Source organism: Capricornis sumatraensis, chromosome 15 (assembly GCF_032405125.1).
Source record: "Capricornis sumatraensis isolate serow.1 chromosome 15, serow.2, whole genome shotgun sequence".
NCBI classification, from domain to species: domain Eukaryota; kingdom Metazoa; phylum Chordata; class Mammalia; order Artiodactyla; family Bovidae; genus Capricornis; species Capricornis sumatraensis.
Window position 1 is genome coordinate 55,760,288 of NC_091083.1, and position 25,242 is coordinate 55,785,529.

The following is a 25,242-nucleotide window of genomic DNA, read 5'->3' on the forward strand; positions in this document are numbered from 1 at the left end:
AAAGGGTGTTTGCTATAACCATCATGCTCTCTTGACAAAACTCTGTTAGCCTTTGTCCTGCTTCATTTTGTAATCCAAGGCCGGAGTTGCCTGTTACTCTAGGTATCTCTTGACTTCCTACTTTTGCATTCCAGTTCCCTATGATGAAAAGGACATCTTTTTTTGCATTAGTTCTAGAAGGTCTTGATAGGTCTTCAGCTTCTTAGGTATTAGAGTAGTTGGAGAATAGACCTCGATTACCATGATGTTGAATGGTTTGCTTGGAAATGAACTGAGATCATTCTGTCATTGTTGAGATTGCACCCAAGTATTGTATTTCAGACTCTTTTGTTGACTATCAGCATTACTTCACTTTCTCTATGGGATTTTTGCCCACAATAGTAGACATAATGGTCATCTGAATTAAATTTGTCCATTCCTGTCCATTTTAGTTCACTGATTTGCGCTCCACTCTTCCCCAGTAGCATATTGAGCACCTTCCAACCTGGGAAGCTCATCTTTCAGTGTCATATCTTTTTGCCTTTTTATACTGTTCGTGGGGTTCTTGAGACAACCACTGGAGTGGTTTGTCATTCACTCCTCCAATGGACCTCGTTTTTTCAGCATTATTTCTGCATCATGTTTAAAATTATGAAGTACCTAAATTTGTGCTTAATTGATTCATTATTATGAACATTTGATTTCAATAGTATTTATATTTTATAGTATCCCAGCTTCAAGATTAATTTCCAAGATCTAGGACTTACCTAGTGGTATAGGGGTTGCCAATGCAGAGACATGGGTTTGGCCCCTGGTCTGGAAAAATTCCCCATACTGCAGGGCAACTAAGCCCATGATCCATAACTACTGAGGCCTGTGTGTTGTACAGCCAGTGCTCCGCAACAAGAAGAAGCCACCACAATGAGAAGTCTGTGCACTGCAAGTAGAGAGTAGCTCCTGCTCCCTGCAACTAGAGAGAGCCTGAAGGCAGCAACAAAGACCCAGCACCAAACATATAATTAATTAATTAATTTAAAAAATTCTAAGGTCTATAGGTCTCTTGAAACTTTGGACTGATATTAAGGGGAATTAATGAATATTCATTGAATGCTTAGCTCATTCTAAATAAGATGGAATTCCAAAACATTGATTGTGCTACATGCTAAATCGCTTCAGTTGTGTTCAACTCTTCACGACCCTATGGACCATAGCCCGCCAGGCTCCTCTGTCCATGATTGCTAAGCATTATTTTAAGTATGGGCTTCCTTTATTGCTCAGTCTGTAAAGAATCTGCCTGCAGTGCAGAAGACCCAGGTTCAGTCCCTGGGTCGGAAAGATCCCCTGGAGAAGGAAATGGCAACTCACGCCAGTATTCTTGCCCGGAGAATCCCATGGACAGAGGAGCCTGGCAGGCTACAGTCCATGGGGGTGCAAAAGTTGGACAGGACCTAGTGACTAAACATCACCATCATTTTAAGTATATATACTTCTGCTTCTTTTTAAAAAATATGCTACATAGAAGTGATAGCTTCGTGTCTATAAATGAACATGTACATTCCTTTCCCTTTGAAAATTATGTGTGGGTTGAGTTTGTAGAAAGTTGTGTTATGTGTACTCATGAGTTCTGCTCATCTAAAGTGCTGATGTGTGACACCTGACAAGTCTCCATCTTCCCAGCTTGTTTTGTGAAACAAAAGCTTCTTCAGTTAAGGGTTATAACTCAGTGAGACTCTACTATGATACATTCTGACAGAAAGGTACAACTCTGTATGCAAAGTAAAGAAATGTACTTTTGTTAAGGGAAAAGGAACATGTTTGTCCTAAAATGAAATGACAGGTTGTTGCAGAGCTAAAGGAGCATGGTGAAGGGCAAAACCTGAATGGATACAGAAAATAAGAGAAGGTTCATGGAAAGTGAATTTAATTGGCCTCGGATTATAGATGAGTAAATAATGAGTCTGAGAAGCTAATAAGCGTGTTAAAATTCTAACAAAATCTGCTCAATTTTGATGGGCTTGTTTCTGTTTATTTTTATTGTTTACTGTTTGTTGCCTTCGTCTACACTATTAAGGATCCTCCCATCACTTATCTGCCTATATAGCAAAGATTCTGAGTCTTCCCCCAATAATTATCTGTGTTTTGTCTTGATTTCATTATGGCTTTGGTTATTTAGGGGAAAAAAAGCTTCGTCATTTTTGAAAGTGCCAAGGTTCTTGTAGGTGATCACGTTACCTTCTAAGTATATATATATTTTTGAAGTCTTTTTGTCACTTTCAACTAAATAGCCAAATACTGTTTCCAAGGCACCCATGATCCTATCTTGCATTCAAATCCTATTTTTGTGTGTGTGTGTGGCTGTACTGCGCAGCTTGCTGGATCTCAGTTCCCTGACCAAGGACTGAACCTGGGCCCATGGCAGTGAAAGTGCTGAGTTCTAACCACTGGATCACCAGGGAATTCCCATCAAATCTGAAAACTTTTTATTTCATTTTTCTTCCTAAGACTGATTTGGAAGTGTAAAATGAAGTAAAACTACTTTCAGAATATCTTTTGTATCTAAAACTATCTTTGTGACTTCCCAGACGGCCCTGGGAAGTCACAAAGATTTGCTCTTCCATTTCCCAAAAAAGAGATGTACCAGAAACTATTAAGGTTATTTGATATGTTACTGGAGTTATTTGGAGTTTCATGGGAAGAGGTGTCAATCAGAACAGATGCTGAGACTTTTCTAGGTTAAACTGGTAAAGTCAAATGTTAATAAATATTTCAGCAATTGTATGCTCTACGGGCTGCTCCTAGAGATTTGTCAGTGACTTTTCTGCCATGATTTGTTCCTATTAATCAGAGTTCTGGTGATGATTTTCTCCTGATAGGCAGTATTATAATTATCAGTCACAATTCAGTTATCATTTAAGATGTTTATTTGATAACAATTTAAAATTTTGAATCTAACTTTTAAAGGTCAGTGCTTCATCTGCCTCCAGTATTCAACTGGAGATGAACATCAGCCTTATCTATGGAGTTTCGTTAAAATACAGATGCTTAGGACCTGCTCCAAATTTACAAAATCTCTTTACTTGATATAATCTTGAAATATTTTTCTTATATGCTTGGTATGTCTTGGTATGTGTGTATATGTTTTAAATTATGTATTATACTTCAAGATATTTTTATCTATAAAGACATATCTTTATCTGTTCAATCATCTATAAATCTGACATAATGTTCATTGTTTATAAAAACATACTTAATCCTTATAGATATTTTGTTCAAAGATTGCCTTAACTGTGTTTGTTCTGTGTGCTATGGAAGCAACCAAACCCTTGTCAATTTCATTATTGCTATGAACTATTTCACTTTTGATGGTTAAAAGTTAACCTAGCCGTTTTACGTCTCTGTTATCTCCAGATACTATTTGTATCCCCAAAGCTTCCTTGAAACCTCAGCTGTGGGCCAGAATTTCTATTTTCTACAAAAAAAACTTTGTAGAGGTTTCTACTTTCTCAGAACCCTGTCTGGAAGGACTCTGTCAGGTACTGTTAACAACTAGCACAGTAATGAAATGCTTAAGCAGTTTGATTCTTAGATTCATGTCCTTCAACTCAAGAGACATAAACCATGCTCAAATTATTGGAAGACTGTCCTTACTGGTGACCTCAGCCTGAGGGTTCTCAGGAAACATCCTGAAGCAGACAGCCTTTGGACATAGACAGCTGTGCCCAAGATCTGTGGCACAAGATCCCAGACTGTTACTTTATAATCTGTGCTTCTCGGCTTTCTGTTCCTTTACCTATGTTCTACTCCTCTTATGTAGACTTAAGTCTACATTTCACTGTGTTCTTTATAATCCCTATTTCTAATATTGCTGTTTGCATTGCATCCTTATCCTTCCTTGGTATGACTCCCATGTTGCTGTTGTTTAGACGTTCGGTCATGTCCAACTCTTTTGTGACCCCATGAACTATATTCCTCCAGGCTCCTCTGTCCCCTTGAGATTTCCCAGGCAAGAACACTGGAGTGGGTTGCCGTTTCCTCCTCCAGGGGATATTCCCGACCTAGGGATCAAACCTGCATCTCCTGTATTTTTCAGGCGGCTTCTTTACCACTGAGCTACCTGGGAAGCCCATGACTCTCATATCAGCTACAATCTACCCATGAACTGGTGAAAATGCCAGCTTCTCTTGGGAACCAACCAGCTTTGCTTGGACCCAGTTCGTTGTAAAAAATCAGTTTATTTCCTAGGTAGTTGGACTCACTTTTTAGTTGGCAAACTCCACAGCAGGCAAAGTGGCCAGAAATCCTGCCTCTGTGGAAACAATACTTGGGGTCCTTTCGTGATAACTAGTCTTTGCAACTGAACTTTCACTGAACTAGAACTTGGAAGGGGATCAGGGAACAGGTAGTGGCAGGGGAGTATCTCACACTCATAAATGTTACAAGTTAAGATATATCATTTTTCTTTTGACACTTCCCCACCCCCCAGCCAATGATCTTTGATACTACAAAATTCACTGCCTGACACCAGACTACTCTTCATGAATGGTGTCAAAATTTTACAGCATTATTTGATAATCCCTTAGGAATATTTGGCCAAAACCAGATTAGTGGGCGACTCCCAGTGACTGGTATTGAATCTGGCACAGAAGTCTACTAGCTGCTACCCACAAATTGGACAGGAACTTGTTACATTGGTACACTAATCCCTACTCTCAAGATCACCTCTGACATTACTCAAGGTCCATTTTGGCCCATTGGTTTGTCTGCTAGGAAAAAGAGATCAGTTGGTAGTTTCACTGAAAAAGGACAAACAGTGGCCCTGATTCCAGAATTGAAACCCTAACTACTCTATAGGAATTCTGAATTCCCCTCTTCTCTCTTCAGAACTCTTCATTTCATACTTTACAAGAAGCCCAGATAGTACGATGAACCTTACATGCTAACACAGAGAGGAAAAGCTATAGGACTCACAGAGTGCCACCAAGACTGGAAACTCCAGAGGGGTTCAGAATGAGAGGTTATGTGAAAGAATGTTGTACTCACATTCCTACAGACCACTCAGAGATCTTGAACATTACTGAGAAGATCCAGGAAGTAAATGAAGATATCATAAAGCTGGGTAACACGCCTAACGGCCCCATGTATAGTTCTGTGGACTCCTCCTCATGTTGGGCATGAGATCTGTTCTCTTGTTCAGTCTGAGCACTTGGCTCCTGCCTGACAAGTGAGCTATACAAACTCTGGCCACAATCCTCTTAATCCAGAGCTTTGAAGCTGTTGCACAGCTGCTGTGTGTCAAATGATCCAGCAAAGCGTCCTCCATCAGAAAGAACTGGAAAACCCGACAGACACACAGGTTGAAAGGACCATCAGCAGATACTTGACACACAATTATGACACCTTAAACAGTAGTGAAGATCTGGGCTGATACCCTCAGCTATTAGTGGCTAGTCCTTCAATTCAGGCTGAAGAACTGAAACCATTTCCTCACACTCAGCCTGGACACAGAGAAATCAAACTACACTTTAGTGTCTGTATGAAGATGACGTTGTGCTATGCTTCTGTCTTCATTAGCATGACTCTTTTTCCAGGAATATACTGCCTGGAAAATGGCTTGATTGCTCATTATAGAATTTTCTCGGGCACCCATCAGCTCTTCAGCAGAAAGCATCACAGACTCTAATTTGCCCCCTAAGATCCTTCTGATGCTTTGACTCAAAATCCTGGCCTTGCTGTTTGTTGCGGACTGTTATACTGTGATTCTTACCCAATCCTAATTAAGCCCTCATTTTGAAAGTCCTATCCTAAACCAAACTTTTATTTCTTAATAAATTCTGACCTTATTTTCCTTCTGTGAGATATTGTCAAGACTTTGCTTGCTGTAAGCATTAAATCAGTTTTGTCTTATCAACAGACTGTGTTGATGATGTTTAGGGAGTCAGCTCTTGACAATAATTTAGGTAAATATCTTTTAAAAAGAAGGAATAAAAGATGAACTAAAGGAAAAAAGATCTTGGAAATATAGAGGAAGAGTGATGCATTGTGGCTAGGATGGTTGAAAATGTTTCACAAAGAACTGATGTTTTCCCTGAATCTTGAAGGATGAACAAGGGTTTGTCAAGAGAAGAAAGGGGTGGAAATAGAGAGAGCTTGTGGTGAAGTGGGCAGATTCCGCACAGAGGAAATGGGGGTTTAAAGGGCCCCAGTGAAAAGGCCAAGCAGTCTGGAGGTGTAGGTGACCAGGGCAGAGCTGAGTCTTGGTTATGACTGATGCTGCAGCAGGGACAATGGGGAGAGGAGGTTGCCCAGAGAGCAATGCATACCTGTGGGAGCAGGGGGAAATCTACAGGGAGAGAATATAACTCTGGAGCATCTACCAGATATGATCACATCAAAGGATCATGACAGCAGCACTGAAGAGGGTGCTGAGGGTGGAGACACCTGATGTAAACACACTGAGAAGTACCGAGTGCTAGTTACAGACTCAAAGATAGACAATCACATGCGTGGCAGGAAGGTTTTCTTCACCCACTCCTGCCCTAACCTCTTCTCCTTCTCACCTCTTAGGGGAAGAGGGTTTTGGGTAAGACAATGTGACAACAAATTGTTTAGGTGTAATAATAACTCATCAAGTTAGGAAGCTGGTCAGCATTGGCCAGTGAAAGATGGGTTTGTCCTACAGATGCTCTTTGCTGTGCTTGGCAACGCTTTGGACAGAAACAAATCTACTCTTCCCAAAGATGTGGGAAGGAGTGTGAAAAAGTGTCTGTCACCACAGCTGTGATCTCAGGGAAGAGTTCTAGAACTGAGCTCTGCTCTCAGAGAGGGCAGAGGAACAGAGACAGGGGGGCAAGGGATTAATGATTCATCCAAGACTGCTTCCAGTCTTGGTTGAAAAGACTGGATAAGAAAGTCAATATATGTTTGTGTTCTCTTCTGAACTGTGTATCCTCAGTTATCTAAGAAGTGGTTTTCTCTTCAGTAATGAACTGTCCCAGGCATTCTTCCAAGCTTTGTAGACATAACTAGAGGGTTCATAAATTTTTTCCAAACTGTAATTCCTAATGTAATCTCATTTCCCAACTGAATGAAATTCATGTGGAAAGCAAGCCAGAATTTGTCTTTCAGTCTTCTCTAACCTTTTTTTCACAGAAAGCAAACTGCTTCAGTTTTTCTTTCATAGTCAGTTTTCAATAGACTTCACATAATGCATAATTTAGGAGCTAGGAGAGCAGCTGTCACATTAGGAAGACCTCCAAGCCCTGAATGCACTCACTTACACTTAACAGGCCTCCTCACGTTTATGCACCTGACTCAAGTGAAAAATTCAGAACGAAAAATAGGCTGAAAGGAAAATAGAGAAGCTGGGACACCTAGTGGGTCTGGCTCACCCTCCAGTTCCTCACCGTTAAGTATGTTCACCAAAGGATACAAGAGAAGGGAGAATTCTCACCCTCTTTTTTGATGGATGGAATAAAAAATTGTAATTATTTTGAGAAACACACTTTGTGTTCTCAGACATATTTTTTCCTTCTTGTAGAACAGAAGCTGAAGGAGTAGGATTTGGGTCCCTCAGAGGTCACTCCAGAGGAGATTTAAAATGGAAATCTTTATGTAATTGGGTTCCAGTTCATTGAATGAATTCCCATTATTTAACTTCACTGCATGCCTTGACCACTGGCATCCCTGAAGTGAAAATTTTGACTCAATTCCTTTTTTCTCTGCACAAGGGAAAATGGCAAGAGGGGAGAGATGTGTATGTGGCATATTTCAGTAGAAAAAGGTTTGTGTTTTAGGCAAAATGACTTTGCATTGCAGGACCATTTGCCCACAGGTGGCCCCCACAAGGCCTACCTCTTCAGGGGGGCAGAGGGGGAGTTGGGATGGGAGGAGAATGGACAGAAATCGGAAGAGAGCAGGGAAATGGAATGTGGGCCAGACCGGCATCAACACAGTGTTACCAAGGGCTTGGACCCTCCATGAGGAGAGGGCCTCATCCAGCCCCACCGGGATACTGTGCTCTTTCTCACACTCACTCCTGACACTCTGGGGGGATGGGAAGACTAGACAGGGAGGAGGTGGGGTGGGGAGGAGGGACAGTGGCCATGTGGCAGCTCCGGGGGCAGGAAGGAGTGCTGAGACGCGTGGTGCCTCCATAGCCTCTCTCTGCCCAGAGTCATAGCTCTGCTCTGTACCCTGCTCTTGGGTGTGCCCCCACCCCGTTTTGGACTGCCTCACCAAGCGCTCAGGCCCCACGTAGTGGTGAGTAGAAGGTGCAGGAGGGAAGGGGTTGGCAGATGCAATGGGGTAGATCCTGGGGCCAGCTCCCCTGTGCTCCGTGTGCCAGCATGGGGTCAGGACATGTTCTTCTCCTGGGAATGAGGAGGGGAATCCCTCCCAACATCCTCCCCCAAGAAGTCCATTACTTCCTGAGACTCTGCTTCCTCACCTGCAAGCAGGGCCCTGCCTGGGATGCAAGGAGGAGAAAACGTACCGTAACCACATGTCTCCTGACCTGAAGTGCAGAATGCCTGACCCCTGGGTGTGGCTCAAGCTCCCCTGATGGCATTGGAGGGCTTTCCACCTGTGACTTCAGCTCCTCCTGGAGCAGGTTGTCCCCTCTGGGTAAACCTCTCACTGTCTCACAGAGGAGCTGTGTCCGCATTTCAGATGGGAAGGTGACCCACTGCTGCTGGCACTTTGTGAGGGTGAGAGCTTGTTCTCTGGAGTCAGGGTGCCTGGGTGTGAGCTCTGGCTTCACTCCCTACCGGCTGCCTGGAATGGCATCCCGACCCCACAAGCTGGTGAATGTTCACTGATCTTTGAGGCTCAACTCAGTGTCACTCACTCTGGGCCTGTCCCTTGACTCTTGGGGCTGAGAGCAGGCCCTCTCTGAGCAGCCCTCGACCTCCTCCCCAATTAAACTATTATACCTGCCTTGGGAGGGCTCCTTACAGTGAGTGGGGGGAAGGCAGGAAGCAGGAGGGCGGAAGAGAAGGTTGAGTGGATGGCTAGACCTTCAGCTCCCCAGGATACCTCACCCCTTCTCACCTGTGCCCAGAGAGCCACTCCTTGCCTGCCCCCTCGTGCCACCTCCTCCTGTAAGAGATGGAACAGGTGTGAATGGCTGACCTCTGGAGAGTGCCCTTCCCTACACTGCCCATCTCACCACAAGGACCCTTAGCAGGTTGATCCCTATCCGAGGGATCTGGGCTCCAATTGTTTAGCTTCACAAGCTCCAGGGGCTCTCGTTCTGACATTTCTCTGGCACCCTGGAAACTCGCGAGGTCAGAACATCTCCACAACCACAGAGAGAAAGGGAAATCTGTGGAGAGGATTGCTAAGGAAAGGCGACTGTTACCAAGGCAGGGGAGGCTGAATGAGCCCGGTGGGCACAGATGGCCTCTGTCAGTCAACCTTAAAGCAGGCACAGGCTGTTTTTAATCCCTCCAACAGCCCTTCAAGGAGGCTATCGCTGCCTTTGCTCATGGATGAGGCAGGGAGAGTTTGGATAACCAGACTGAAGTTGCTCAGCAAGCAAGTGGCAGGCCCTGCAACTCAAACCTGGATCCCGCAAAACATCCCGTCTGCTTCCCTGCCCCCTGCGGCCCAGGAAACCTGGGAAGGGGCCCTGCAGAGATGAGGATAAGCTCACCTTCCTCCCCTCGGCCCTTTAGCTGATGGCTCATGGTCCGCAGGGCTCTGTCAGCCCCCAGGCGGGCTCACAAGGCTCGCTCATCCACGGACACCTTCGGCCTGGGGTGTTTTGGGGCTCTCATGGTGGTTGGCTTCCTTTCCTGGTAGCCGAGGCTCCTTGGCTTGTTTGAGATTGAACGTGGAGGCTGGTGAAGTTTGGGAGAGAGGTGGAGCAGGAGGCGGTGAGTTCCCAGCCCTTCAATCCGGCTGCACAGTCCTCTGCTCAGGTTTCTCTGCATAGAGGCGCTGTGGTCTCGCATTTCAGGCATCACTTACACATGAAGGGGCCCTGAAAGGGCCAGAAGCTGCTGGCTCATTTCCTGGCAGGGATGCCACTTTCACTCCAGCCAGGAGAGGTGTGAGGAGCTTCCCAGGGTTCTTTCCCTCTATCTTGGGTCCTTGGTTGGGACAGGCACTGGGGAAATGATAGGATATTTGTGAAAGTTATCACCAGGAATTATACTTAAAACACAAACTCCCAGGGTACCAATGGGCATTCAGATTAGTCTGAATCTGAATCCTGATAAGGAAGTCCTGAGCCCACTCTGATGAACTGTTCCTGTTCGCACCATCTGCTCGCTTGCTCGCCAGCTCTTCCCACTGCTGCCTGGCTTCAAAAAGGGCAGATTTGGCTGGGTTGGAAACCACCTTTCAGGGTGCCTCTGAAAGGTGATCACAGTCCTCAGTGTGCTCTGTTCTTAACCTGAGGTCCCTGGCACTCCAAGAGTCATGAATGGAATTTTGTGGGTCTGAGAACAGGAATGGGGGAAAACATTGTATTTTTATTTTCCTTGCCTTAAACCAAAATTTAGCATTTCCCTAAAAAAAAAAAAAAGTGTGATTTTGTCCCCAATAGGAGTCACAAATATTTTCTTTTCTTTTTAAATTGAAGTATAGTTGATTTACACTATTATATGAGTTATAGGTGTGCAGTACAGTGATCCACAATTGTAAAGGTTATGCTCCTCTTATGGTTATTGTAAAATATTGGCGATATTTCCTATATTGTGGAATATATCCTTGTAGCTCATTTCATACATAATAGTTTGTGCAGCTTAATCCTCTTCCCCTATGTTGTCCCTCCCCCCATCCGTCTCTTCACAGGTAACTGCTAATTTGATCTCTACATCTGTGAGTCTATTTCTTTTGTTATATTCACATTTGTTGTGTTTTGCAGATTCCACATGTAAGTGATATCATATATCTGACTTATATATGATATCTGTTTGTCTTAATTCACTTAGCATGAAAGAAAGGTGAAAGTTGTGTCTGACTCTTTGCGATCCCACGGACTGTAGTCCACCAGTCACCTCTGTCTATGGAATTCTCCAGGCAAGAGTACTGGAATAGGTAGCCATTCCCTTCTCCAGGGGATCTTTCTGACCCAAGGATCAAACCCAGTTCTTCCACACTGCAGGCAGATTCTTTACTGTCTGAGCCACCAGGGATGCCCTTCACTTAGCATAATACCCTCCAAGTCCATCTGTGTTGCTGCAAATGGCAAGATTTTATTCTTTTTTATGATTGAGAAGGATTCCATTGTGTATATAGACCACATCTTCTTTATCCATTCATCTGTTGATGGACACTTAGGGTGCTTCTACATCTTGGCAATTGTAAATAATGCTGTGATGGACATTGGAGTGCATGTATCTTTTTGAATTAGTGGGTTTTTTTTTTTAAGATAAGACCTGAGAATTATATGGTAGTTTTTGGAAAAACATCCATACTGTTTTCCACAAAGGCTGCACAAATTGACATTCTTACTACAGTGTATGAAGGTTCCCTTTCCTCCACATCCTTGCCATCCTTTGTGTTCTTTTTGATGATACCCATTCTGACAGGTGTGGTGATATTTCCTGATTGATTGTTTTGATTTGCATTTCCCTGAGGATGAGCATCTTTTCCTGTGCCTGTTAACCATTTCCATGTCCTCTTCGGAAAAATGTCTATTCAAGTCTTCTGCCCATTTTTTAATTATTTGTCTTTTCATTGTTGTTGAGTTGCGTGAGCTATTCGTATATTTTGGATGTTAACCTCTTGTCAGTCATATCATTTGGAAATACTTTTTCCATTTCTGTAGATTGTCTTTTCATTTGTTGATGATTTCCATCGTTGCGCAAAAGTTTTAAGTTTGATTAGGTCCCATTAGTTTAGTTTTTCTTTTATTTCCTCCACTTTAAGAGATAGATCTAAAAAAATATTGCTGTGATTTATGTCAGAGTGTTCTGCCTATGTTTTCTGCTAGGAATTTCATGGTTTCTGATCTTACATTTAGATCTTTAATCCATTTTGAGTTTATTTTTGTGTGTGGTGTGAGAGTATATTCTAATTGCATTCTTTTACATGTAGCTGTTCAGTTTTCCCAGCACCACTTTGAGAAATAAAATGTTTCTTGTCATGTCAATAAACAAACGATGTCACAGTCAGAAGTGATTGCAGCCCTCCATTGTGAGCCATTGAGTACTGTGGGAACTCAGGAAAGAAACAAAGAATTCCTGCCATCTAGCTGCCATCGGCCTGCAGCCATTCCCAATGGTGAGCCCTGGGGAAACTCAAAATAAGAAAACACAGGATCCTGGCCCCAGATAGCTTAGGTGCACAGCAAAGGAATGATTTCAGGGAGCCCAGACTCTTGTATCTTCTCGTATACAGAAAAGCACTAAATTCCTTAACTTGAGATATCTGGTTTTCTTTAATTAATGATAATAATTTGATGTTCAGACTACCTGCCCTTGGTTGCAAAACTTCTATATATTTTGGCTCCCCTCCTTTGCTCCTTGGAGCAGTTCCTTGAAATGGTGCTCCTGGGATTGAACTCCCTAGTATGCTGAATAAAACAGAACTCTCAACTTTTAGGTTGTGCATACTTTTTTAGTCAACAACTTATTGATGAGACTGTCTTTTCTTTATTGTACATTCTTGCCTCCTTTGTTGTATATTTTTGCCTCCTTTGTTGACCATAAGTGTGTGGATTTATTTCTGGATGGAGTCACAGATATTTTCCAGGGCCCGAGAGTAGGCTTTTGTCTATCACTTAGAAATGAACTGTCTGAGGAGACACATGTGCTGACAAAACAAGACAGATGAGGCGTCCCTTATTGGGAAGGGGAGCCTTGGCAGAGAGCAGGGGTGTCAGGGAACCCAGGAAGGCTACTCTGCCATGTGGCCCACAGTCTCAGTTTTTATGGTGACAGGACTAGTTTCTGGGTTGTCTTCGGCCTATCATTCTGACTTAGGGTCCTTCCTGGTGGTGCATGCATTTCAGCGAGGATGATTCTGGGAGGTGGTAGGACACATGGCATCTCCTTCTGACCTTTCTTGAATTCTTCCAGCTGGTGGTGGCGTATTAGTTCTATGTTCCTTACCAGGCCTCCTGTTGTAAAATAACTCAGACAGATGGTTACTATGGTGCCCAGCCAGCATGGACAGTTTCAGTCAGTGTTTCCTCTAACAACTATAAAGCTGTTGGAGATCTCTCAAAATATCATTTATGTTTATCACCACTTTGAAATTATGATAGTTTTATATTTTCCACTAGATCTTGCTGCTTAATTTTGAGGAAGCACATATGTCACTGTTGACAGATTTTAAAAATTATTTCAACACCAATTTCAGGATTATTAGTCTCCTTTGTAATCCTAGTACTTTATCACATGGAATTAAAATCAATGTTCTGAGAAGGGTAGTCTATATATCTCACCAGGATTCTCACAATAGGATTATGAACCTACTCCAGGGCAAGTCTTACAAGGGTGTTGGAACAGACCCAATCTGGGACTTTTACGCCCCTAACAGGGTCAAGAGTAGGACTGTCTGCCACCTGGGGACCTTGGCAAATGGCAAGGGCAAAAGAACCACCAAGTGTGGTAAAACATCTGAAATGGACACAAAAGTTCAACTCAAGCTTTAAACTTTTTCTCTTTGTCACTGACGCTCTTCTCAGATCATGTTGCTGGTTTCTGCAGCATGTCCTTGCCCCCCTCTGGGGTTCGGGGGAAGTGAGGGGACTCTCAGTTGCATTCTCTGGCCTCTGCTGCCTCTCCCCATCTGCTGATGAGGAAGACCCTCCCAGCAGACCTACCCTGCCCTTCCCTGTTCTCTACCATTGGAGGAAGGATGATTTCTGCCTCACCTTCCTCTCTGGAGGAGAAATCCCTTGTGTTTCAGCACTTGCCCTGTGTACACCATGAAATACTCCCCTTCTCTGCTTCCCTCAGAAAATTTCAAGCACTCACTAGGGCCAGACCCAATTCTAGGCATTTGGGGATTCATCAGTGAATAAGACTGTGAATAATAAGTGACTGTGAATAAGACAGTGAATAATAACTTTCGCCTTGGGAACTGGTGTGTTCCTGATGTGTAAGGTTGTCAGTTTCAGCCTGTGGTGTCTCAACAAGTGATCTGAGATTTAGGGATTTTTTCCCTCTCAGAATAGTGTCTATTTTCCACAATTATTTCTATGGAATTCCAAAGTCAAGTTTGGGAGTCAAATAAATAATATGAGTATTTTGCTTTATTTGTTGCATGGCACTTACATCAATTTCAATATTTCTAGAGGAAAACACATCCAGGGGAGAGTGAGAAGGTTCCTGAGGAAGGGAGGAAGACATCTTTGTCTCCATGCGGCCCACCCACAGGGTTCCTAGGCTGCAACAGGGATGCAGAAGGCTGATGACGTCTTGTGAGGCAAAGGGACCCAGGTTAGAGCCACTTGCTCAAGGAATGAGAAAAAGAGAACAACATAGGTACTTTAAAACTCTTACCCAGGTAGCATGTGTGCTGTCTGCTGCTCTTTGCTGGGTCCTGCCCAGGAACCCTCTGCAAGACCCCCATGTTCTTTCTGCCAGGCTGTTGGCAAGGACTTATTTAGAGCAGAAGCAAGGAGAACTACAGCTGCAGCCTCCAGAACAAAGACCTCAATCACAGAGAGTTAAAATGAAAATGCAGAGGATTATGTCATAGATGAAGGAGCAAGATAAAACTCCAGAAAAACAACCAAACGAAGAAGAAATAGGCAACCTTCCAGAAAAAGAATTCTAAGTAATTATAGTGAAGATGATCCAGGATCTTGGAAAAAGAATGGAGGCAAAGACTGAGAAGATGCAAGATATGTTTAACAAAGGCCTAGAAGAATTAAAGAACAAACAGAGAAGAATACAATAACTGAAATGAAAAATATACTACAAGAATCAATAGCAGAATAATTGAGGCAGAAGAATGAATAAGTGACCTAAAAGACAGAATGGTGATAATCACTGCTGCAGAACAGAATAAAGAAAAAAGAATAAAAGGGAAGAAGACAGCCTAAGGGATCTCTTGGACAACATTAAATGCACCAACATTCACATTATAGGGGTCTCAGAAGGAGAAGAGAGAAGAGAAAGGATATGAGAAAATAAGTGAAGAGATAACAACTGAAAACTTTCCTAGCATGGGAAAGGAAATAGTCAACCAAGTCCAGGAAGTGCAGAGAGTCCCAGGTAGGATAAACCCAAGGAAGAACATGCCAAGACACATTGTAATTAAGCTGACAAAAATTAAAGACAAAGATAAAATATTAAAGGCAACAAGGGAAAAAAATGACAAATAACATACAAGAGAAAGCCCATAAGGTTATCAGCTGATTTCTCAGCAGAAATTTTGCAAGCCAGAAGGGAGTGGCATGATATATTTAAAGTGATGAAAGGGAAAACTCTACAAGAAAGAATACTCTACCTGGTGAGGCTCCAGTTCAGATTTGACAGAGAAATCAAAAGTTTCAGATACGCAAAAGCTAAGAGAATTCAATACTACCAGACTAGCTTTGCAACAAATGCTAAAGGAACTCCTCTAGGTGGGAAAAAGACTAGCAACTTAAAAACCAAAAAAAAAGCAAACAAAAAAATCTTGTACATATATGTACTGTTATATCAAAACCTCATGAGAACAGCAAACGCCAAAACTACAATAGACAGACACACACACAAAAGGAAAAGCAACCCAAACACAACACTATAGACAGTAATCAAACCACAATAGAGGGAACAAAAGAGGAGGGGAAGAAAAAGACAAACCCAAAACGATTAAGAAAATGGCTATAGAAATATACATATCGATAATTACCTTAAATGTAAGTGGATTAAATGTGCCAACCAAAAGACTGGCTGAGGGGATTTGAAAACAAGACCTGTATATATGCTGTTTACAAGAGACCCACCTCAGACCCAGGGAAACATACAGACTGAAAGTGTAAATGGAAATCAAAAGAAAACTGGAGTAGCAATACTCAAATCAGACAAAATAGACTTTAAAACAAAGACTGTTACAAGAGACAAAGAAAGACACTACATAATGATCAAGGGATCTCCAAGAAGAAGATATAACAATTATAAATATATATACATCCAACATTTGTTGTTGTTCAGTTGGTAGCTTATATCCAACTCTTTGTGACCCAAGGACTGTAGCATGCCAGGCGCCCAACATAGGAGCACCTCAATACGTAAGGCAAGTACTAACAGACGTAAATGGAGAAGTCAACAGTAACACAATAATAGTGGGGGAATTTAACACCCCACTTTCAATGGACAGATCCTCTAGACAGAAAATTAATAAGGAATCACAGGCCTTGAATGACACATTAGACTGGATGGACTTGATATTTGTAGAGCGTTCCTTCCAAAAGCAGGAGAATACACGTTCTTCTCAAGTGCACATGGAACATTCTCCAGGATTGACCACATCCTGGGCCACAGGGTGAGCCTTGGTAAATTTAAGAGAACTGAAATCTTATCAAGCAGCTTTTCTGATCACAAAGCTATGAGATTAGAAGTAAACTACAAGAAAAAACTATAAAAAACAAAAACATGGGGAGGCTAAACAATCTGCTACTAAACAACAAATGAATCACTGAAGAAATCAAAGAGGAAATTAAAAAAAACTACCTAGAGACAAATGAAAATAAAAGCACAGTGATCCAAAACGTGTGAGATGCACCAAAAGCAGTTCTAAGAGGGAAGTTTATAGCAATACAGCCTTAAGGACTTGAGACGCCATGGACTGTTAGCCTAGCAGGCTCTTCCGTCCATGAGATTTTCCAGGCAAGAGTACTGGAGTGGGTTCCAATTTCCTCCTCCAGGAGATCTTCCTGACCCAGGGATTGAACCCGGGTCTCCTGCATTGTAGGCAGACGCTTTACCATCTGAGCCACCAGGGAAGTCCCTATTCAAGTACTACAACAACCATTTGAGGTGGGCAGTCTCATCTTTTTTTTGGTAAACAGATAGGAAATTGAGGCTGAGATAGTAAGTGTCCTTCAGTCCCTGGAGGCTGCTCTTATTCCAGGGCACAAGCTTTTACTCCCTACACTCTCTGACCTCTCAGGAAAAATCTGGGTCACACCCCATCCTTCTTTTCAAAAGACCCTGCCTTTGCCTCCCACTTGGGTGGCCTCTAGAGCAGAAATCTGACTGCATCTTTCCTCTGCTTAAAGCTCTGCCCTAAAACCTCACGGCCTGGGGATGAAACTCAGACTCCTTACTGTGCCAAGCAAGGCCCCTGAGAACTCGGGTGTCGCCAGCCTCCTCCGCCTCTCCATTTCAGGCCAGCTTCCCACCTTGAAAATGCAACTGGCTCTTTACTCCCGGTGCTATTATCTTCCTTTGCTTTGCTTCCTCTCAGCTGAGGATCCAACTCTGAAGGATGCTGCCATGAGGGCTTGTGGAAGAGCCCTGGGCACACCAGCCATTCAACATTTAAAAGTAAGTCTTGGAATGGTGTTTCCCCACAGAATTTTTGAGTGCTGAACAAGGGCAGTGTATGAAGGTGATTTAGAGCATGAGCTGGGATATCAGGCAGAGTTCAGTCCTGTATGACCTTATGCATGTTATTTATCCTTCCTGAGCCTGTTTCTTTATCTGGGAAATGGGGTTAAGAAGGCTCCTTCTGGGACTTGTGAGGGACAGATGGATGAAGGTAGGTAAGGGAACCTGCACAAGCCAGAGAATTCCAGTAAATGAAGAGCATGCCCACTCCCACTTATGGGAGGTGCTTGCTTCAAGCTCTGAGCCCTATGGGGCCTCATTTATCTCCCCTCATTCCATGTGCTCTGTTCATGCCCCTCTGTGCCCTTGGCAGCAGGGCAAAGAGGGCTGTCTCTTACTTGGCACAGGAAGATCCCAAGGCTGGTGCTGGATCAGCCAAGAAACTCTGCTCGCCGTCAGTAGGCAAGCACCTGAACTCTACCCAAGCCAGAATCCAAGAACAGCTCCTCCTAAAAACTGTAGCCAAGCCCAGCTAGAGTGGATTCTCCACTTTGAAGTGCATTTCTTAGACTTCGAGTAACATCCTTCCCAACCAGAGAAGAACCTTGTTAGAACAGCAGAAGCCACATCAGGGCGTCTCAAGATCACCTGCATGCAGTCTGTCTCCTGCTGTTCCTGCTGGAAGGGCTTCACGTCCTTCCATATTGGTTTCTTCTTGTCTTCCTCCTGCTGGAGGACAGTGGGGTTCTTGTGAGCAGGAATCCAATACCTCAGGATGAGGAGCTTACTCCCTCTTTAAGCAGTTCTTTTCACCAACGCCCACACGGGTTTGGGAAAGAATTCACTCTGGGCCCTATTTATGAAAGCGTCACAAACACAGAGAGCTAACCATCAGAAGCACCCAGTGTACTCCTTCCCAAGGGATCAGCCACACACATGGTTGCTTGCATCCATAATGCCTATGCCAGCCCCTAACCCACTTTCCACAACTCTTTGATTGCACTGACCACATTTGACAACTTGAATCTTCCTCCTCTGTGTTCCCTCAAGTGTGAGGCAGTTCTTAACCCTCCACAACGCCGGAAAAAGGAGGTAGCTTGTCTCGTTTGTGGGGAGGGATCGGGGACCCCCAGGAAGCAGTGTGCTGAGCTGAGTTTTACTGTGAGACAAAGGGAGAGTGTCTTGGGCAGAGCTAATGGCTAGGGCAGGGCAAGAAGCCCAGTATGTGTCCTTTGGTGGTGCTGCTGGGTCAGGGGGAGGTGAGGCCAGGAGGAGGGCGAGGCTGACAGGCAGACCGGGCAGACAGTGAAGGAGACCTACAATCATCTTTCAAGGATACAGGACACCGAAGCGTTTTGATCAAGGGCATAAGAATCTCAAACAAACAGAGAATGGTTAGAAGCAGGTGAGTCATAATGTCTGTGATACTGACTCACGGAGTTCCAAAGGTTTTGCTGTCTTTGAGGCAATCCAGTCATGCGATATGGAGTATCAGAAAACAATATCCAACCCCAGCTACCAGCGGGAGAGAGCAGGCATCCTGCTTGGTGGTTGCAGGGCAGGTGGGGCAGCCAGGGCTTTGGAAGTGCTCCCTGGGTGGCAGCGTGGGTATCATAGTTACACTGTGTCCACATCCTTTTTATTTCTTTCCTGTGGAGCTTCCAAGTCTACTTGGGATGGTCAGCACTTTGCCAAATGTCTGATTCTGACTTATATCCTTCTTGTGTCATTGCCACTGTTCCAGGCTGGTGGGTACATGAGCACTCAGACACACAGCTCTGCTGGGATAGGTGGCAGGTTTCTTTCAGCGGATGAGAAAGTGGTGTACCTGATACCATCTTGAGAAGTTCTGTAAGAACTTCTGCTCTTTACTTGGGGAGATGCTGCAAGGCAGAAGTCAACACTCCATCCACGGGAAGGAACTGCATCCCGGCTCATCACATGGCAGCTGGTGTCTGAGATCCTTTGAGCCTCTGGGAAGATTCCTTCTCCCCTTTGCCCTTGAGTTTTGGCTCAATATTTGCCTTTTCTTTGTGGTGATTTCACCATGACTATAAGGTGAAATCTCTTGATTTCACATATTTGCAAGTTTTCAGAAAAACAATCTACTTTGTAGACAGTAAGACCAAAACAGGCAGTGCAAAAACATATCTTTTAACTTTTCATAAATATTCTTATTTTTCATTCTCCTCAACACAGGCTTTAGCTAATTAATACTTGAGTTGCATTTATTGGACAGTCAACTCAACATAAATAAAGATTGCTCTGAAGAGTAATAATGTTGTGAAACTGCTAGATGGTATTTTGGGGGCAGGTCTAAGGAGCTCCAGTACTTCATGTCTCAGCACAGTAAGAATTCAGTGGGAGGCAAAGTGATAGATAAGAAGTGATTTAATAAGAATAGGATGCTTGTGAAGTTTACAAGTGGGTGGGCGGGAGGGTGCCTCAAGCAAGAACTTATTGGTTACAGTGTTATAATCAAAGGAAAAGAGGGGAGAGGGAAAAGACCATCTCCTTCCTCATTCCTGAATAGATGTCACGCTTCAACCATCTGTTCCACCTCCAAGGGGGGAGGGGGGGATGTTTTCTTGTCCCTCTGTGGTCAAATAAGGACTGTCATGGCACTATGGGAAAATCATTTCAGGTCTCAGTACAATGAGGGTCTTTCACTTTGAAAGACCTTTTACCTTCCCATAAACTATTGTTTTTCATGTATGCACAGAGCATGTTCTAGGGATCATTAACTTCCTTAGCTCACTGGGCAGCAGGTGGGTCTCATGCCCACATTGTTTTATTGTCTTGGGGCCTCTCTTGCATGGTTTTGTTGCTAAATAAGCCTGTTCGATTTTGTGGTTAAGCAAACGTGGTTTCTAGAGTGACCATTAACTTACAGAGTCTCCTATACTTTTTTCTTTTCCTACAATCCCCTAGAGGAATTAACTATTTAATAACTTACTTTGTCCTTTTACTCTGTCCTTATCAATTGGAATAGTATTTTACCATGATGGTGAATATTCCTATTGCTAAGGTTACAGGTGGTAAGCTCCATAGTAATTCTCTTTCATGAGTGTGGCTTGATCTGAGAAAACCCTAAAACCCAACAAAACAACAAGATGACATGTGCAATCTCAACCAAAGGTCCCTGGGCATCCAAATCTGGTGGTGATTTTGTCTCAGAAACCCTCATTAATTGGGAACTTCTTGGATCACCTTGTTAATTTAACTCCCCAATTAAAAAAACATCTCTCTCTATATAATTAGCTATGGGTATCTTCTTACAAACATCCAGTATCGCTCACAGAATGTTGTAAACCAGCACAATGGAGAGGCTCCAGTGACAGGAGGGAATGCCTTCTCTGGATAAGGTGAGCTGGTGTGATGGCCGGGCTCTTCCCCTCCACCTACAAGCTGCACCAAAGAGCTTCCTACAGGGAAGTTTGCGGGGGCAGGGCAGCCACGGGGCCATGGAGATCTGGATGGCAGCCACGTACGTGTCCCTGCAAGTTTTGCGGACTGTATTATGAACGGCTGATTCTAAGGCTCCTTTGTACAGGCTCTTATTTAGTCGACTTTCCTGGATCAGTAGGAAAAGGGTGGAGCAGAGCACTGAGGGTATTTACAAGGATCTGCCGGCCAGTCTGGCCTCTGTTAGGAAGGGAGAGCCACACCTGGTATTTGGAACCTGAGGGCGCACTACTCCCAGGGAGGGGATGATTCTGACCAGCTATTAGCTGGGCAGATGATGAGATCTGGCTGCGCATGGTTCACAATCCATGAAGAAAACTGCAGCCAGGTGGTATCTGGGGCCATGGGTTTTATGCACCTGCTTCTTTCCCCTCCTCCTCAGGAGGCAGTCAGGCAAAGAGAGCTGGGAACCAGGGTTCTGAGGCCTTGTTAGTTCTGCCCATAGGGGATAAGGACAATTAATAACTGGAATGTTCCCCACAAGCTAGCTGATTACAGATGTCACCTGGATCAAACAGGTAACAAATCCCTCTTCAGCCCCTATTATATACAGGACATAAGCAAGATACTTGATTTCTTCATCTGTTTGGTGGAGGTAATTTTGCTACGAGTCCTACAAGGGTGCTTTGGGGGTAGAGGGTGTCATGTGGCTATTAACAGGAACAGCCTGAAGCCCTGAGGTGCTCAGAGGGGTTCTCTTGCTCACAGGCCCACTTTTAGGAGAGCACGGACCAGGCCCTTTCCTCTGTTCCTCCATGCACCTGCCTCGATGCTCTTCACCAAGGCAGAGAGGGGTTAAATTCACTCTGCTGCTGCTCACCTCTGGCCTCTGCTGTGCTTGCCTGTGCCCAGGTGGCTCTGGCAGAGGCAGGGGTAGGTGGGTGAGCAGCTTCTCCTCCAACCCACAGAGTAGCACTAAGCCCAGGATGTATCGCCTGTCATCAGCAGCTTGCAGATAACCAGGTGTGGCTGTAACAGAGCCCAGGGCAGGAAGTCTCAAACAGGGACAACTCAACAGCTCGAATTTTCTTGGCGGCTTGTGCCCTCCCCCCTCCCCAAGTGTTTCAATGCTACCTGCCACTTGGTTTCCAGAGCTCAACCTTCCTAGCAAGATGCCTCTCATCTGATAAACCTGATGACCAAGTTGATCATGCACAGATTGGGGTGGAGAAAAAGCCCTTTACTGAGCTGTAGACGCTCCACGGTTTAAGATTCCTGGGAAACTACAAGTCGTGTGGTTGGAATGCCGCTTGCTTGGTGAGCAGGGACCATGGGAAGGAACTGGGAAGGGTACAAGGGGACTTCACTTGTTGGGATGCAGGTGTCTGCCTCAGTAATAATTGAGTGAGGACTTATGGGTAAACTCATGGGTAAGGTCTCATGAGTCCTCACTCTTTTGATGTTTGTTTTTATCATCTAGAGGTTTTAGCTATTTGTTCATATTTAACCTTGAGGTACTAAGAAGCCCAGGGAAGCTTTCTGCCCATGGGTGGGCCCTGCTGATTGGAGTGGGGGGGTCGCTCAGTTTAGGACAGGGTTACTTAAGCTACACATTATTGACATTTAGGACCAGATAATTCTTTATGTGTTAGCTGTCCTGTGACTTGAAGATGTTAAGCAGAGTCCCATTAGATACTTATTAAGTCCCACCCCCACCTCAGGTAAGACAACCAACAGGGTCTCCAGAGATTGCCAAGTGTCTCCTGGGGGCAAAAGTGCCATGGGGTTGAGAGTCGCTGTCCTAGAATGATGAGGCAGGGATAAGAGACACCCATTCAGTGTCCGTGTGCCTTTTCTTTCCCAGAGAGAAATCTTCCCATCTCCTGCCTGAGGAAGATAACCTTGGCTGCCAGTGTGGGAAGCTGAGGAAGAGGAGGCTGGGAGTCCCACTCTTCAGCATGTGGTTTTTCACTCCAGTCTGTCCTCTTTGTGGTGCTTTGTCTTGCTCTCAGTCCAGAGCTCCCCTCTGTGTCAGCCTCTTCAATCAATGCTGAATCTTTTGCAGGGGTCTAAGATGGTGACTGCAGCCATGAAATTAGAAGATGCTTACTCCTTGGAAGGAAAGTTATGACCAACCTAGATAGCATATTCAAAAGCAGAGACATTACTTTGCCAACTAAGTTTGGCTAGTCAAGGCTATGGTTTTTCCAGTGGTCATGTATGGATATGAGAGTTGGACTGTGAAGAAGGCTGAGCGCTGAAGAATTGATGCTTTTGAACTGTGGTGTTGGAGAAGACTCTTGAGAGTCCCTTGGATTGCAAGGAGATCCAACCAGTCCATTCTGAAAGAGATCAGCCCTGGGATTTCTTTGGAAGTAATGATGCTAAAGCTGAAGCTCCAGTACTTTGGCCACCTCATGCGAAGAGTTGACTCATTGGAAAAGATTCTGATGCTGGGAGGGATTGGGGGCAGGAGAAGAAGGGGACGACAGAGGATGAGATGGCTGGATGGCATCACTGACTTGATGGATGTGAGTCTGAGTGAACTCTGGGAGTTGGTGATGGACAGGGAGGCCTGGCGTGCTGCGATTCATGGGGTCACAAAGAGTCGGACACGACTGAGCGACTGAACTGAACTGAACACTGTTTTAAAATAACAGCTTTACCAAAAAATTCACCCTTTTAAAGTGTACAATTCAGTGGGTCTTAGTACATTCACACATTTGTCTCTGGTTTTCAGAAGAGATTGCTTCATTATTCTTTTTCAAATTGGTGCTGACTGTGATCATAGTTAACACTTTCCCTTTCTGGAAAGGGAAAGGTGGAAACCCTTTCCTGGTGAAAGTTCTGTTAGCCCTCTGTGCCCCAAGTCCAGAAGAAGAGAGGGAGCAGAGCTGGCTGGTGTGTGGGAAGGGTGAGCCTTGTCTGGGGCTTCCTCTCCTCTTGGTTCAGGAACATGGCCCACCCTCATCTGCTCTGCACTTTGTGCAGGGCCGGAGTTCACAGCCATCTCGTCCTTTCCTGGCTGTTTGGTCGGGCGCTTCCCTACAGAGGCTTGTAAAAGTTGTGACAAGGAGGACACCAAGGTAAGAAAAAGTGGGGACCTTGCCTCTGAGCAAAAAGTAGGGACTAGGTTGGTGGCCACTGGCACTTAGCTTCTGGTGGTGGAGTATGGGGAGGGTGACATACGTCTTAGACTCTGGAGCGGAAGGTCAGGACTTAGACTTTGAACAAAAAGTTCTGAATTCAGGTTATGGGGTGGACAGTTAGAGAGTACTGAGGGAACAGAGGGACCCCAGCCACTGGAGGGAGAGTGGGACTAGGCATTGGGAGTGGTCACTGGGGATTCAGGTGGACTTTGGGAGGGAGACTCAGTGTCTAAGTTGGAACCAGGAAACTTGGCCTCTGGGACCAGCTTGCAAGGGTGTTCCCTAGAAGGCCCTGTGAGCGGGGTGGGCTCCCCCGGAGGTTTGCAGGTCAGACTCAGTGCTCTCCATCCTTAGAAGGGGTCAGGAAGGGACCAGGTGAGGGAGACCCCTGGCCTACGGCCCTGGGGAAAGCAAGCGGCCGTTCTGAAAGGTCCCGAATCCTCTGTGAAGGCCCCGCATCCTCTGTGAAGGCCCCTTGGCTTCCCCTACGGTTCCAGCCGCTCTCCTACCCCAAGGGGTCCGGAGAAATTGCGCTTGGGTCCTGGCGGTCGGTCGGACGCCCCCTGTCGGCCAAGCCGGGACTTGCCTCTGTGGCAACGCGGGGGCGACAGGCCAAACCAGAACCAGAAACAGCTTCTACAGGTGCAACGCAGCTTATCTGGGCCTTGGCGGCTGGAGATTCCACCAGTGTTTGTACACTGGTGAAAACAAATTAACATTTGTTCCTTGCCAAAGTAAGAATCTGTTGTGAATTAGAGGAACTTCACCTGAATCTAAGCAGTATAATTAGAAGAAGCTCAGATCTTTGATCTCAAAAATAACTTCTTGTGAATTAGAGCACATACAAATGTAACCAAGCAATTTATGTTGAAATGAAAAATAAGCTATAGTGATTTCCTTGATTTCTTATAGTGAGTTATAGCACATTAGCTCAGAAACACACATCTCAAACTAAAGATCTTTTAACAAGTTAGAGCAAATTAATATACATCTAAGAAGTATTCTTAAACCAAATTTGGCATGGAAAATTTGGAACAAATTTTCTATTTATCAAACTTAAAATACTCATTTAACTCATTTATTTTAACACATTTAAAATAAAATGTCTTATCTTTAAAGTGCTATATAAAATTTTTGGTTTCTGGTTCAAGATGGCAGAGTAGAAGGGCATGTGCTCATCTTCTGTGAGACAGCCAAAATTGCAACTTGCTGTTGAACAACCATAGATAGGAGTATGCTGGAACTCACCAAAAAAAGATACCCAAAGTCCA

General features: G+C 44.4%; 1 protein-coding gene across 1 annotated transcript in view; it reads right to left on the reverse strand.

The window, feature by feature from the left end:
- Positions 1–9,665, reverse strand: part of TMC2 (transmembrane channel like 2) — a 100,660-nt gene extending 90,995 nt beyond the window's left edge. The window contains exon 1 of the mRNA XM_068986774.1: positions 9,632–9,665. Within this exon, the coding sequence (XP_068842875.1) occupies positions 9,632–9,665 (34 nt within the window). The remainder of the gene's footprint in view (positions 1–9,631) is intronic.
- Positions 9,666–25,242: the final 15,577 nt, after the last annotated feature.